Genomic DNA, 15,699 nt, shown 5'->3' on the forward strand with positions numbered 1-15,699 from the left:
AATATTTAAATAGTTTACCCTAGTGTTTATCCTAGCTACTGCAAAAGTGTTAGAAGATTGTGATTTTAGAGATTTTGATTAAACACTCCACCATGGTACATAGTATAAAGGACCCTTTAAGCAACTAGCTTTGTGCATCATCCACATCCTGGCTCTTTTGATCCCCTAGTGATTATTTCCACACATACCGTGCTCCCCGCCCCTTCTCTGCACGTCCGTCCAATCACAAGGTTCTTTAAAAAAAAACAAAAAAAACTCTTAAATCCATCCTCTTCCCCATAGTCACACTAAACTCCCCCTGTTTTTCTAGTGGGAGAGTCTATTAAGAGGTTAAGAGTGTGAGCTATGCTGCATGAGTTCAGGTAAGTGATGATTTCTCTGAGCATCAGTTACCTCATCTATAAAATATGTATGGGATTATTGTAAGGATTAAATAAGATTATCATGTAAATTAATTAGTAAAACACTTGGCACACAAAAAATGTGCAGTAAATAAAATTATCATCATTATCTCATCATCATCATTATTCCTTAAACACTCCACACCTTCTTGCCTCAGAACCTCCTTCATGTTCACCTCGCTAATTATATAACCCATAGGTTTCACTTGAAAAGTAATGTTCCCCCTCAGATGCACATTAAAAGTAAGTTCCTAGGGGGAATTTTTCTGAGCCCCTCCTTCCCGCTATCCTACACCCACACTGGGTTAGCTGCCATTTTTTTCTGTGTTGCTCCCTTAGCAACCTGTACTTCCTTCCAGTAATACCCAGCACATTGGTGAAATAATAGGCCGTTTCCGATCTGCCTTTCCCACTAGACTGAAGCTCCTTGAGAGCCTTCTATGTGCCTGGTCCTCTGTGATTAAATGTCACAAGAATTAAAGAATAAAAGGCTACAAATATTCAGCTCTTCCGAGGTGTGGAACCACTCTTGAGCTTTGTTCTTTTTATTTATTTAAATATTTTTTAAGTTGTTGATGTTTATTTTATGTATTTGTATGTGGTGCTGAGAATCGAACCCAGTGCCTCACACATGCTAGGCAAGGGCTCTACCACTGAGCCACAACCCCGACCCAAGCTTTGTTCTTTTTAATCTCTAACTTTGAATACAACTCTCTACCTGTGTTTAAGCCCGTGCGTTCCCAGGCCTTGTTGAATGAATAACAGTTTATCACCAGAGGTCTTACAAGACGCAAGGCCCAGAATTCTCTCAAATCACTTTGTGCAGTGTAGTCAGCTTTTGAGAATTTGTGAACTAGCCACAGGCTATTCGATCTTCCTATCACATGCTCAGCCAGGTCCCTTCCTGCTTAATTATTGGATGCATGTGGAATCATTTTAACATGAAGTTGAATACAGCAATCTAGAAAGCACTGGCTACTAAATTATACCACATTATTTTTCTTTAGCAGTTTGGACAGGGTAGCTAGAATGGACTGCATCTGTGTCTAGAACAGAAGGTGTGAATTCATTTTCACTCACCAACTGTCTCAATGTTAGTCTAAAATGTTTCTAGTTTTATGAAATCTGATGGAAATCACTTAGCACCTTTTATAAATCTGGAGGGAAAAGCTGCTATTAGTCCCGACCCTCTCCTTTGACTCCTCCTTCCCCTCTTCACAGCATCCTTGCAGGACGGGTTCCCAACAGGGGAGTCAGCCTGCAGCACACATGGTGAGTGGCCATCTCTCTGGTCAGCCCTGGGAGGGAGCTGCAGATGCCTTCCTGGGAACCTCTTACTTACCTTACCTTGTTTTTCACTCTGGCTCTTTCTCTCCTGATTCTAAAGTGTGGCAAAGCTGACACCATCATTGATCTTCACTCATTGACATTCTAAATTTGGGGCTGTTGCCTGCCATCCCCGACTTTGTACCCCAATTTCTCCTACCATCATGTTCTTGATCTCCACTGTTTTGGACAGAAACTCTCAGCTGCACATTAGTTCTACAGAGTTCAGGCCCTGCTCCATGATGATCAGAGTGTGGGGGAGCATGGGGACCCCCATCTGCCCTGATTGGCTCCGTAGGTCTAGACTTGGGAATTAAGTGGAACTGGTGAAGGGAGGGTTGACAGAGGTTTATGTAACTCCTCATTCAGAGCCTCAAGGGACCATATCTGGAGAGATTTAGAGTCCATGGGCTAGGCTCTATGATTCCAGGGACTTGGTAAGATTCTGTATCCTTGGTTACTTCACATGGTAGTTAATTTGTCATTTCTTTACACCTTTTCTACAGAGATGGAGAAGAAAGAGGAGGGGAAGGATGCACTGCATACCACGAAGGACCTCCAAGCTCAGGGGGTGATGTGGCAAAGGTGGGAATGCTGGGCAATCTGCAAGATTAACTCAGGGGGGAATCAGTGCATGAGAAGGTGGTGACTGCACAGGCCAAGTCTGAGGGTGGAGAGCTTGGAGACTTGTCTGTACCTGAAAAGGGGCCCAATGTACACATTCCTTGCCAAGTCAAGCAAAACTTTTCTAACAGCAATGGAAAATGAAGGACTAAAGCTGTCTCGGGGCAAGGAACGAGAAAGAATAAGAGAAAGATGCAAGGGGAAAGTTCTGAGAGGTGCCAGCTGTGATCCAGATGTTTTCCACCAAGCAAATGGAAGAATTAGAAAAGTAAGTTATAAACTCCCCTGAGTACATAGAAACAGCCTGTCTCGCTCTGGCTGAGGATGAAAAGACCTGCGAATTGCATAGGTGCCTAGAGAAGTCAGACAAAACAGACCCCCAGGCTGCCAATGCAGCCCTTCTCTTCCTTCCTCCTAAGAGCAACACGATTCTGTTCAGGAATTTACTCCTCTTCACTGAGTCCTTGTGCTTCAGAGGAAGTTGAATGTCTCCCCAATTCCAAGGAATAGTTTAAGCCCACAATGGCGAGCTCAGTCCCAAAGCCTATAATTGGTTTAGAAAGGGACCATGTTCCCAATTTGCCAATGAGATAAGAGGGAAGACTAAGAAAACCTTCGGGTTCATTCTTAAGAATGAAATAGGGAAGAAATGGTGCCTGCATTTCCTCAGATAGTGTCCTGTCTGGATGGGATGCCTGGACCTAGCATAACCGTAACCATAAGCCTGATGATGAAGTAGCCAGAAGCAAGGAAACTGCACATCCCTACTTCTGGACTGATATTCTAAGCCCTGCTGAGTTGTGCCTTTCTTGTATCTATAGCCCAAGAATCCTAATCAGCAGCAGAGACTTCCGTTTCTCCTGGGCTCTTAGATTGGATGCACTTGGCCTCAGACAGAGCATCTTCCTGGTCTAAGAATTTTACAAAGTGGATTGGAAATCTTTGTGGATCTCAGAGTCCCATTGATTACCCCTAGAACTTAATTTTCTTTTCACTGAATTTTGGGGTCGAGAACGGGAGGAAAGAAGGTAAGCTGGGGAAACTTTCCTTAGGGATCCCCAACATTAAGAGGAAAATCAACAAACTTACTTTTCCAAAAGTGCAGGCAGTGCTGGGGCGACAGGTGGGTTGCCTTTCCCGTTGGGTGATTCCGACTGGATGGGAAACAGGAGACAGAGGATTGAGGATGAGCCACAGAAGTCAGGGCTGCTGAGCCTCTGCTGACACTGGGGAGGAGCTGTTTCTCTCCCTTCCTCACTCCCTCCCCAACTTGCCAACCTGCATGGGAGTGCAGGTGTTTACCCTTTCCCTTGGGGCCTTCTCTGAGACATCTGACACTTGCTCTTTTCCTTCTCTTTGTTTCCTTAAGACTTTACATTTTAAGGCTCCATTCTAGAGGGGAGCCCTCCGTTTTCCTTTGTCCCATTTCCTGACTGTGACTGAATGCCAGTAGGCAATGCTGGTCCCTTGTTCCCCGGGATGGGCTCACACAAGCCCACCACTGCCCCTAAATTTACAGCTCCAAGCATGACTCTCAGGAGATGCCTGCCATTACTGCAGGTACCCACCAGCAGGAACACCTTGTATGAACCATTCCCAAGGAGTCCCACCTTGCTGTGTCCCAGAGGGTATGGGCTGCACATTAGGACCACCTGGAAGACAAATGGCCTAGGGAGAGATTTAAAAGTATGGATCTACCCCATGGTCTTGGGGAAGGGGCCTGGGCATTCAATGGTTTCAAAGTCCCCTTATGATTTTAATATACAGCCCTGGTTGCTAACCACTAGTCTAAAGAAATATTTGGAAACCACATTTGCACCTTTAGGTAGAGTATGGGAAGAAATAGGTCTGTTAAAATGTACTAACCAATCCTCCCCAACCTTTAAAACACCGTTTGGTTTTTTTTAGGTTGCCTTGTGTTTGTGATTTGGAAATGGAGGATCATTTCATAGATGATAATGCTTGAGGTGGGAAGAGGTGAAAGAAACTGAAGAGATATTGCTATGTACTGCTGTGGCAATAGAACTTGAACTACCAATTGCTTACACAAATTGTTTATACAAAAATGCTAGTTACGAACAGGGAATAGAGAAACCATTGGAGAAGGAATTACAAGCATTTTAGATAGAATTAATCAGATACACAGAGGCCTGGAATGTGTAAAATATTTTCTTACAAATATAGAAAATTGTATTTAAAGCAATTGAAATGGATTTTTTTCTGATTACCACTCATAAATTCATACTATAGGAATTTTAAAAGGCATCAAAAGGAAAATAAAAATTTCATGTTTTACCATTTGTCCAGAGATTATCATTACTAAATTTTACGTATGTTCTTCCAGAATTTTTTTATGTCCACATCTAGAAACATATTTTTTTAAGTACAAAACAGAGTTATACTATATACAAACTAGTATATACATATAGATGTATATGTATTATTGCTAATTATTCATAATGGATTATGGACAAAAATTCTATTCTACAGAAACTCTTTATAGCAATGTTAATAATTTGTTTACCAATCTCTTATGCATGAACCTTGGGTTGTTTCCAATGTTTTACTGTAACATACAATGCTGCCGTGAATCAAGGCAGGATAACACGAGGTATAAGAATGCAGACTCTGTGGTCAGAGAGCCTGGGTTTAAGGCTCAACTCTCCCATTCCCACTCACCTTCAGCTCTTTACACCTACTGCAGAGTGGGGGAAAAAAATACCCACCTTGGAAAATTGGGATTCAAGCATGAAGAGCTATTATTTGTAAGGAATATTTTCTGAGCTGCTTATGCCTTGCTCAAGGACACTAAGACCTCTTCTCAGAGCAGTGGTATACACGTGGCCTAGTCTCCATTAAATGTTTTGAGACTACCACCCAAATTCTTTTCAGGTGATTTCCTTTTCTTATCTATCCTGCCCCAATCTGGGTCCCCTCTGTAGCCATGAGTGTGAGGGAAAGGTAGACCAGGAATGGGAGGCAGGCCTCATCATACTCACCAGGACCGGTAAGGAAGGGATGGGTGATGAGCTGGGAGATTGGCCAGGCAGGTTCAGGGCATTAAACTTGGGAACCACAGCAACACTGACCCTCCGGCGGGGCATGTTCTGTAGGAAGAGAAGTGACCAGGCCCACTTTCTGGGAGGTAATAACAGTCATAGTTCTGAATGGCCTGGAAAAAGCCTACCAATTCCTAATGCTATAATGACATTAACTGGATATTTGGTATTGGAATACTGATGGTGTTGAAAATTAGTGTGAAGTGAGGAGCCAAATTTGACTCAAATTTTCTATTGGTGGTGAGGGATCTCTCAGCATGTTCCTACTTTAGATTATGAAATCCTGGATAAACAGAATGAAAATGACCCCCCTGCTCTCTGAAAAACATCCTGGATAGTGTATTAAAGTTGCCTGTAGCAGCACCAAAGTTTATGCACCATTTCACATTCCTTAAAGGATATATAGTCGGGAAAACTACATAGGTACAAGACAGGTGACATTCCAGTGGTGAAGCTAGCAAATATGGAAGCTCAATGTAAACTTTCAGAGGGTCTCTGGAGCCTATGATCCATGAGTGAATGATTTCTTGAGTGACCATAGAAATTTCTGTCCTACTTTCTCTGGGAGCCCCAGTATTCCTTGAACATGCGTACCTTTCCCATGGTGAGGGACATGGACCGCGCCGTGCGAGGGACCCCATCTTCTACAACAGGAGGAAAGAGAGAAAACTCATGTAAGTTTCAAAGTGGGCCTCAGCAGGAAACAGGCAGAAACTAAGCCATGGTCAGAACTGGCCTTCAAAGGAATAGCCCAATGGTCTGGGTGTTTGGGACACTGAGTTTGGCCCTTCACTCTCTGAGATGATCATATGCAGAATGGGAATTCTTTTGGATGAAATCTTTCTCCTAGATCTACTGGACATTAATAAGAAGTCACAATCTGGAACCTTTGGTCTTTATTGAACGTTACACAATCTCTGGGTGTCGCTTTGGATAATGTGTGAGGTCTACTCATAGCAACACCAAAGCTTATTGGGTCTTTCATGCTCACTTAAGGGAGGTATAATCAGAGAAACTCTGAGCAAGGAAGGTGTGGTATTGGTAAGAATGAAAACTTGCTAAAGAAGTAGTTTCAGTATATCACATGCCCAATGATTCAGAACAAAGGAAGCCACCACCCTAGGATTTTCTTCTTCTTAGTATATCCATGAAATGACATAATTTATATGAAGTGTTTAGCATCACACCTGCATAACAGTGCCACCAGGAAACATCTGAATATGTGAAAAGACAGGTATTTGCAAGGTTAATTCAGTTTGACCAATATCATTTAGCCTGTATATCTGTCTAGCCTTCATAGCTATATACTTTAGGTGTGTCTCTTAAAAAGTGCATAACTACATATTTTTCCCTTAATCTGAGGTTCTCTGTTACAACAGGTTTATGCTGCTTATATTTCTTATGATTATTCATATATTTTTATTTCCATTATATTATTTTATATTTTCTATTTACCCTGCTTTATTCATTAAGTTTTTTCTAATTCTTTACTTCTAATGTTGGTTTGAGAATTATTCATTGTAGTTCTAATCTTTAGTGTATTCCTTTAACTTTCAAAATTTAAATTTGACTTTAAATATAAAATTAATGAAGATCTCTATTCTTTTCCTGAGACTTTAAAACAGTAACAATCCCCCAATTTTAATTATATGTTTTTTTTTCACTATTTTTCTTTCACCTTGTTTTATAGTCCAAAATTTTTCATTATTGTTTTCTACAGCGAATGCTTATTTAGATCTGCCCACATACTTACAATTGGTTTGGTCACTGTTCTTTCTTACATCCTGCTCATTTTATTTCTTTAACTCAATTTCATTCTTCCCCAAATTAGTTGTTTTTTGAGCAAGGACTTGTGAGAGGTGAACTTTCTCATTAGTTGTCTCCAGATGTCTTGACCTAGCCCTCTATTTTGAGTGATTTGCTTATATCTCACTTTTATTTCTATGTTGTCAGTAATTTTCTCTCAGCTCTTTCAAAAGGTTACTCCATGGTCTTCTGGTACCATTATTGCTTTTGAGACTTGCCATTGCTTTGTCAACTCTCTTCTTTCTCTGGTGACTTTTAAGATCTTCACTTTGTCTTTGTTCTTCTGAAGCTTCTCTTTCGTGTGCTATGTCTTCTGCATGGAATTCACTGTGCTTACTGAATTCAATAATTTAGGTCTTTCTTTAGTTGTGGAAAATCCTCAGCTATTCTTTCTTTGAGAATGTTCTGGCTCTAATTTGCTTCTTAGGGATATCTAATAAATGGATTGCAGACTATCTCACTCTGGACTCTACATCCCATATCTCATAATGTTTCTTTTATTTCTTTACTCACTGTATCCCTCTGAATTGCCTTTTGGGTGACTATATCTACTCTATCACCAGTCAAGCTGGACCTTTTAGTATTCTGGGGCAGTGGCCATAGTCAGGTCAGGAGGAAGAAAGGCAGGGCAAACTACACACTAGTTCCTAAGGACCTCAGCTCAGATGTGACACATCTCACGTAACAAAGCCAGTCTCATGCCTAGCCTAACTTCCAGAATGGGGAAGGGTGCCCAGAAGGAAGATACCTAGAATACTGAGGAATCACCTCAACTACTGTAACTACCACATCTACTGCACCTCAGATACTCAATCTTTTATTTCCATGACCCTATTTTTAGGAAATTTTCTATTTCCATGAGAAAGAGGACCTACAGGCCACAGGCTATTGTGCAGGAATCAGTTCAGAGTTTTAAAGTCAGAGAGCCCTGATGCGCTACAAACCTGAAAATGAAATCCTTTACTTTTCTCCATGAAGTAGGAAATCTAAGTCTCCCTGTCAAACAAGCAACCTGCACCTCAGTCACCTTTTCTGTATAATGGGAATTTTATTTCCATCTTGGCCACTGGTAAACTGAGATGAGGATGTTTTAGTCAACATTGTGCACAATGTAAAAAGTGGAAGAAAGCCTTGTTCTTGTCCAGGAAGTACAGACACTGATAGGTCATTTGGGAGGCAGGAACTTTTATTTGTTGTCCTGATCAAAGTTAGCTTGTTTCTTTTTCCTTTCTTTCTTTCTTTTTTTTTTTTTTTTTCAGGATGGGGTTTGAATGAGAGCCTTATGCATGCTAGGGATGACCCTGTTTCTCATTTTGAGGAATTCTATTTTCTTCTTTTTGGATAACTATATCCTTTTACTCTCATATCTTCCATTCATCCTTTTATCTCTCTAATAATTTTAAAGGCATCTTTTAAAAAATATTTTTTAGTTAATATGGGCACAATATCTTTATTTTGTTTATTTATTTTTATGTGGTGCTGAGGATCGAACCCAGGGTCTCACACATGAGAGGTGAGTGTTCTACCACTGAGCCACAACCCCAGCCCCTTAAAGGTATCTTTAAAAAAAAATTATTTTCCTATACGATGTTCTTAGGCTACAATCCTATTGTTCGGTGGATCTGATGATTCTCAGTGATGTTGTATTTATCATTTTATGCCGTGAACTTGTCTTCAGTGAGGTGCTATTTAGAGGGAGCCTGTGTGTCCTGGGTGCAGGGTGTGCCTCTCTGAGTGGCTGACTGTTCCTCGAGGCCCCATCCTGCTGTTCTTTCAGCTCACCGCACTTTGCATCATTGCTGCCCTCACTCTGGGTGTGTACTTTTCCTATGAGGAAGGAGAAAGTGTTTTTTTCCCTACTAGAATGCAGGATGAAACAGACAAACTTCCTTATTTATTTCTATGTTGGTTGATGACTGTTTTCCCCTCAACAAAATTCTACCAAGGTACAATCTTTGGATGGTCTCTGCCTTCTGTGTGAATCTCAGTGTCAACTCTGTTGTGAGCAGCCACAGCCGTGGCCCTGGAGTGCAAACACTCCACCCCCAGATAATTCAGGCTGACTCTGTTCCCTAGGAAGCTGCAGGGCCAGCTTGGTTTCAGTTCTCTTTTCTTTTCTTGTATCTGAGTATTTCAATTTCTTTTCCTGTGGATTCAGCTCTTCTTTAAGATTGCTTGCTTGATTTTGTCCTTTAGAAATTTCTAAGTATTTGTGGTTAAAGGATTTTCAAGTTTTCTAGTCAGCCCAGTTTGCAGAACCAAATGAAATTCTTTATGTCTGAAGGGTTCATGTAAATTAATAAAATACCCATCTTACAAGTGGGCAAACATCATAATTCAAGAATTTACAGAAGTAGAGATATAAATCTCAGTGAATATTTGTAAAAGCACAGAAATATAAATTAACACAATGAGGTTAAATTTGGGCCTATCAAAGTCAGACATATTTTTATAAAGAAAAAGAATGGCATCAGTGACACAATGAATTGAGCCTCACTGTAATTCATTCAATGGAAATGAATTATTTGAAAATAAGTTGCTTTAAGATCCTTATAAATCTTTCTTTTCCCTGAGTGAGTATTTATACCACTAAAAATCTATCTTAATATAATATACACATAATTAGCATGTTGCAGATTCAGAAATTTTTAAAATTTACCTCATTTTTTAAAAAATCAGGGATATTTTATTTCACTGAAGTCTTCAAAGTCTCATTGACAAAGATGGTCAAAAGTTATGTAAAGGCTTAAAAAGCAGTCTTTGGGAATGGTCATAACATCTCTCAGGGACACACTTGCTGGGTGAGTGCTGACCCCTTGCCACCAGCTCAAGAGAAGGCACAGCTTAGAAAAACAATGGAAGGGAGGCCAAATATTGCCAAACCATTGATTCATCAGTCAAGACTCAGCTATCATATCCTTTCCTACTGTAAGCATTTTCCTATCCCCCAAGAGCAGATGTGGAAATCTGCTTATTTCTGCCAAGGCACTGGCCACAGCGTCCTTACCTCCCCACAGGTTGGGTGCTCCTTTGGGTCTGGGACTAAGTGCCTTAAACTCTATATTCCAATATCATATGGGGCACACAGACGATGCTTAATAAGTGTAGAATTAACAAACAAGACTGAAGTTCATCCCATGAATCCTGGATAAGGTGGTCCTCAGGAAACCTTGCACCTTATAGAACAATAATGTGATAACCCAGGTACAAAGGTTTCCTTGGTGGTCCCTTCCCCCTCTTCCAGCACTGGCTGAGAGTGGTTTGCTAGAAGCCCAGATCCCTAGGAGTCAGGAACCTTGCTGCAAAGATCCAAAGCAGACAGCCTGGAGCGTGCGTGCACTGCCTTTGGACTCTGGGAAGTGTCACTGATGTTTCCCAGGAAACTTGTGAAACCTCCTGTTTATAAAGGTTTCTCCATCTAAATTATACTTTCTGCACTCTTCCTCCTCCTGGTGACATGGATATTTGCATTCCACTAGGATTCCTGATGTTAAAATGTCCGTTTTCTCTACTAACTACCCTCATCAGTAGAGCCCAAGCCCTGATAGTCACTGACATCTCCCTCCTGCACTGAGCAAGAACCTCCTAACTCATCCTTCCCCACTTGAACTTTACACTCCTTTAATGTACTGTACACATTGAAGTCAGAGTGATCTCCTAAAAATAAAATCTGATCATGTCATATGACAGACTCACCAATGACTCCTCTCTGGCTGGAGGACAAAGGCCTGCATTGATATCATCATGGCCTGGCAGGCAGCCCTGGACTAGCAGGTGTCATCTTCAACCTGTCCCTATCACACACCACCATCGCAACCACATCAAACTGTTTCATCTTCTCACCTACAACCTCCACATCTTTGTCCGTGCTGTTTTCTCCACCTGGGATGAATCTGCCCCTCTTAACTGCAGAACTCCTAACTTTATTTTAAAATACTAAGGAGATGCCATCCCTCTGTGAAGGCTTCCTTGACTTCCTTAAGCAGAATCAGCAGGCAGCCCTCTGTGTTCCTATAGCAATTTGTGTAGAATTTAAAATATATATCTGAGAGGATTTCTTTAAAACATTGTCTTGCCCTGAGTCTGCTCTTTATCTCAGCAATACCTCCATCTGCCAGGCTCGCACTCCACCCCCACTGCCTAGACTTTACCCCTCACCTGGGCTGTTGCAATACCCTCTCCATGGGCTCCTTGGCTGTGCTCTACTCCAGTAATGTGATTGATGCACCGCGGCTGGAGGACACCCTCTTAAACTACACATATGATCGCGTCATTTTCCTGATTAAAATCCTTGGTCGTATCCCTAATGCTTTCCAGAATAAAGCCCAATTTCTTTAGCATATGGTACCTAAAAGGGGGTCCCAAAGCACAAAGATTTATGGGGTTTGGGGTCATTCTCACAAGGTAAAGAAAGCTCTTGCAGCCTGTATTTTTTTTGTTTGTAGACAGTCACTCTGGTTAATTGTGTTGGGAGTCAAGAGGTCATTCCCATTTCCTGGTTCCAGGACCCCAGGCTCCCTGGAGCAGCTGCTGCAAATGCCCTGTGGGTGACATTGGGCAGGGGAAGGGAGACTTGCAATTGGAAATAGGTCCTGGGGCTGTCCTGATCCCTCTGGTCCTAGCTGAAAGCAAGATGGGAGCAGAAGCCCAGTCCCTTACCAGAGGGGCCACAACTGCGGCTTGAATTCTGATTTGCAAGTTTTTTAAACTCCATGAGTTCTGCATGGTCCTTCTCATAGGTCCTCTTCAGATTCTCCACATACTGCATCATCACTTCTGTTGCTTTTGACATGCGCTTTTCCTGCAGGGAAGGAGAGCATGTGTTCAGGGGGCAATTGGAGGAAAGGCGCTAGCAGCACTTGTCTTCTCTAAGCCAGGCTCTGCGCTGTGAGATTGGGAAGGATACTGGGGCCCATCGGATGTGACAGTGCCCCCTATGAGACTGCTGCCCAACTCAGGTACCTGTGCCCAGGGATAAGGAGAAAGGCACAGCCTGGTACAGCAGGAAGGGAGAGGAGGAAGGGATTTGTTTCTGCTTGCTGAGAATGGATCAGGGGAGGGTGGGTGGAGATGAGATGAAGTCATGGATGCAGGGTGTGGGCAGCATCTGAGCATGTAGACACAGGTGGGGGGACACAAAGAGCACGCAGGCCAGGGAACCCCAAGGTGAGTCAAGGAAGGACCTCATAAGGCTTGAATGTAGGTGAGGAGTTATCCTCCAGACAGGAATCCTTTAGAGAGTGAAAAGGGGGTGCCATTACAAATCTCGCTGGGACAATCGGCATAAACCCGGGCTGTGCCGTTGTCCCACTCAGGCAAGGGTCAGTTAGCAGCTGGGAAGAAGAAGTAAGAAAAACAGGTGAACTAGAACTAGGCTGCGAAGGACCCTAAATGCTAAATGGGGGAATTAGGATTATCCTGAATAAAAAGTGGAACCACTCAATTTCTTAAGGTAAGAGGCGATATGAGTGGAGACAGATGAAAGGGAGTGAGACTGGTGGCAGTGACAGCAACAGAGAAAGACAGGACAAGCACTCGAGCTAGTAGTCCATTGGAAGCAGAGACGAAGGCAAGGACTGGGACAGAAGCCAGGGAGGGGAAGCCATTTAAAGAAGAGCAAAGATGGAGTGAGCAACATAGGGGACAAAAAACACGTTTGGGAGAGTGGCACACGTTTGGGAGGACAGTGTCTCTTTGTCCCTCAGAGGGTCTAGCTCAGACCCCATCTGGCCTCAGAGGGACTTCCCCTTTGACTTCCCTGGAAGAGGTCCCAATAGCTCAGTGGTGCTGAGACGAGCCACTCCCTAGCATCCTCTCTGTGTGGCTGCTCCCAGCTGGGTGACTTCCTGGGCTACACTGCTGAGTCAGGAGCTCTATCCAGAAGGACACAAGGGTGGGTCAGGCCTGTGGCTTGTCTTTTCATTTCACAGGCAGCGCTCAGGGCTACACCCCAGGAACATCCTCTCATGCATCCAGTACAGCAGGATGTGGGTCCATGAAAATAGCAACCGTCATGACAACATCAAAGTACTTTACAAGGATTACAGCAACCCTACGGCAGGCCCATGATCATCCTCATTCACAGCTAAAGAAACTGAAGCGTAGAGAGCTTGGTACCCATCCCAAGGTCTCACAGCAAGTGAGGGGTGGAACCAGGACTAGAACTTGAGCAGTATGGCCCTATAACACCATGCTGGACCAGAGTGGACCAAAGTGACCAAGAGAGAGCCTTACCTGGGCCTGCACCCCTGCTTTGCCACTCACTGGTGCTGTCACAGGTTGAGTATCTCTTATCTGAAGCACTTGGGACCAGAAGCATTTTGGACTTGGGATTTTTTTTTTCAGATTTTTGAAAATTTGCATATACATAATGAGATGCCTTGGAGAATGGAAGCCAGGTCTAAACATGATATGCATTAATGTTTCATGTATTCCATTCACTTGTAGCCTGAGGGTAAGTTCATACAATATTTTTAGAACATCTACATTAAGACTGTGATTTGACACATGAATTCAGGTGTAGAATTGTCCACTTGATACATTATTACTGGTGCAAAAACTTTGGAATAGTTCAGAATTTGGATTTTCAGATTAGGAATGCTCAACCTATGCCTTTCAGATCTTCTATATCTTCATCTAGGAAAAGGGACAGATACTTTGGAGGATTAATGGATGAATCAAATGAAACAAAACAGCTTTTCCTAAGGGATGTTTTTTTCAATCCTAGTTCCATGGGAGTTAAATAGTTACTTTGTGAGAAAAATTGAGTGAGGGGTTCTTTAGTCAAATACATTTGGGAAATACAAGTTAAATTTTGTTTATTTTTTTTTTAAGGATTCCTCCTCCTCTTTCTTCATTGTCTTCATCTTCTCCTTTTTTCAGTACCCATTCTTTTTTTCCTACAGGACTTCTCAATATCAATATGCTTTAGAAATCTCCAAGAAGAAAGACAGTAAACAGTCATTGCCAAACTTACGTGTCTACAGAAAGCTTTTTCCAGGAAGCATCTTGAGGGTTTTGTGGGTCAATAAAAATACTCTGAACAATAGGTCAATAACCTCCTCCTGGCACAGAGCAACACGTCACTGGGTGTTGTCTCTAGTTGTCCCTGCTGGTCACTGTGCTAGTTACCACAAGTAGAAAAGAACCAGTCAGCAAGGCTGGGGTTGGTGGGATCACCTGGCGGACAGCCCCCACCACCTCGGCTCGGCTGGAGAGACGGGCAGCCAGGCGGTGCAGGACAGCGATGTCCTCCAGCAGCTTCTGGTAGGTCTCACGATGCTCACAGTGGTGCCAGAGTGATGCTGAGGACTGAGAAGTAAGAAGGAACATCACCCAGGGTCCTCATGTAGTGCCGTGGACCCAGTGTCTGTGCCCTCCCCAAAAGCATATGCTGAGATCCTAACCCCCAATGTCAGAGTACCAGGAAGTAGGGCTTTTTTTGAGAGAGATGATTAGGTTCCAAGGGTAGAGCCCTCAGGAGTGAGATTGTGTCCTTATGAAAGGGGCCCCAGAGAGTTCTCTTGGTTTCTTTCTACCATGTCAGTCTGCAAGCCCAAAGAGGACCCTTGACCAGCACTGACCATGCTTGCACCTTCATCTTGGACTTCTAGCCTCTAGGATTGTGAGAAATAAATGCTTGTTGTTTAAGCTGCCCAGTCTATGGCACTTTATTATAGCAGCCTGAGCTGACTGGAGCAATACCAAGCCTAATAATATGACAGGCTCATGAGACAAGCCCTGGGCCTCATCTTCACTAAGACAGGGCTAGGGCCACAGCATCTTCTGGAAATTGGAGAAGCCCTGCGTAGATACTGTATACCTGGCTGGCCTGAAAGGAGTCATCTGCAGGCAACCAGCCCCTCTTGAGAAGCTCCCAAGAGCTCCGAGGCCTCATTCACAGACCCAGGTAATCTGGCCTTCAGGAACTGTGCCAGCTCCCCCAGCTCTCTGAGGAAGGCCCTATCAAGATCTTGGCTCCATTTCTCATTTCAGAAGTCTCTACTTGGTGACCAAGAGATGTATGACACTTGGCATGACCCTTGGAGACAGTCCCTCCTGCAAGAATTCCTTAAATCAAACTCCACAATTACCGTAATGGAAGCTTTAAAGTTTTCCAGTTCCTTCTCAGTGTTCTCCTCCGTCAGGTTGCGTTCCCTTTCAGCCTGGTTAATTCTAGATTCCAGGGTGTAGCTGTCATTTCTAAAGGCCAAGGACAGTTGTACAAACACGTTCTGTTGGGAACAAGAGTGCGGAAGAGGTGCTAGGAGGAGTTATTGCAGGGAACAAGGCTGCAGGTGTGTTTCTTGCTCAAGCATTTTACAATGGCCCCCAGAAAAAGGCACCAAGGCAGCCATGTGTAAGTGAAACTCACTTCATGGTAAACCACACAAATGATGGAGAAAAGCAACCCAAAGTCCAGGCCAGGCCCTTTCCAGGACCAGAAGGCCAAATGCTTTTTACCAAAAAATAATAAGAGAATA

At 43.1% G+C, this 15,699-nt stretch overlaps 1 protein-coding gene across 9 annotated transcripts in view; it reads right to left on the reverse strand.

Moving 5' to 3' along the window:
* Positions 1 to 15,699, reverse strand: part of IRAG1 (inositol 1,4,5-triphosphate receptor associated 1) — a 118,931-nt gene that overhangs the window by 12,867 nt on the left and 90,365 nt on the right. For all 9 annotated transcript variants that reach the window (XM_081282057.1, XM_081282055.1, XM_081282053.1 and 6 more), the window contains 6 exons: positions 15,310 to 15,450; positions 14,396 to 14,527; positions 11,876 to 12,017; positions 6,005 to 6,054; positions 5,351 to 5,458; positions 3,441 to 3,505 (listed from right to left, as the gene is read on the reverse strand). In XM_081282057.1, coding sequence (XP_081138183.1) covers positions 3,441 to 3,505; positions 5,351 to 5,458; positions 6,005 to 6,054; positions 11,876 to 12,017; positions 14,396 to 14,527; positions 15,310 to 15,450 — 638 coding nt within the window. The remainder of the gene's footprint in view (positions 1 to 3,440; positions 3,506 to 5,350; positions 5,459 to 6,004; positions 6,055 to 11,875; positions 12,018 to 14,395; positions 14,528 to 15,309; positions 15,451 to 15,699) is intronic.

This window comes from Spermophilus citellus, assembly GCF_964194105.1.
Source record: "Spermophilus citellus genome assembly, chromosome: 2".
Taxonomy (NCBI): Eukaryota; Metazoa; Chordata; class Mammalia; order Rodentia; family Sciuridae; genus Spermophilus; species Spermophilus citellus.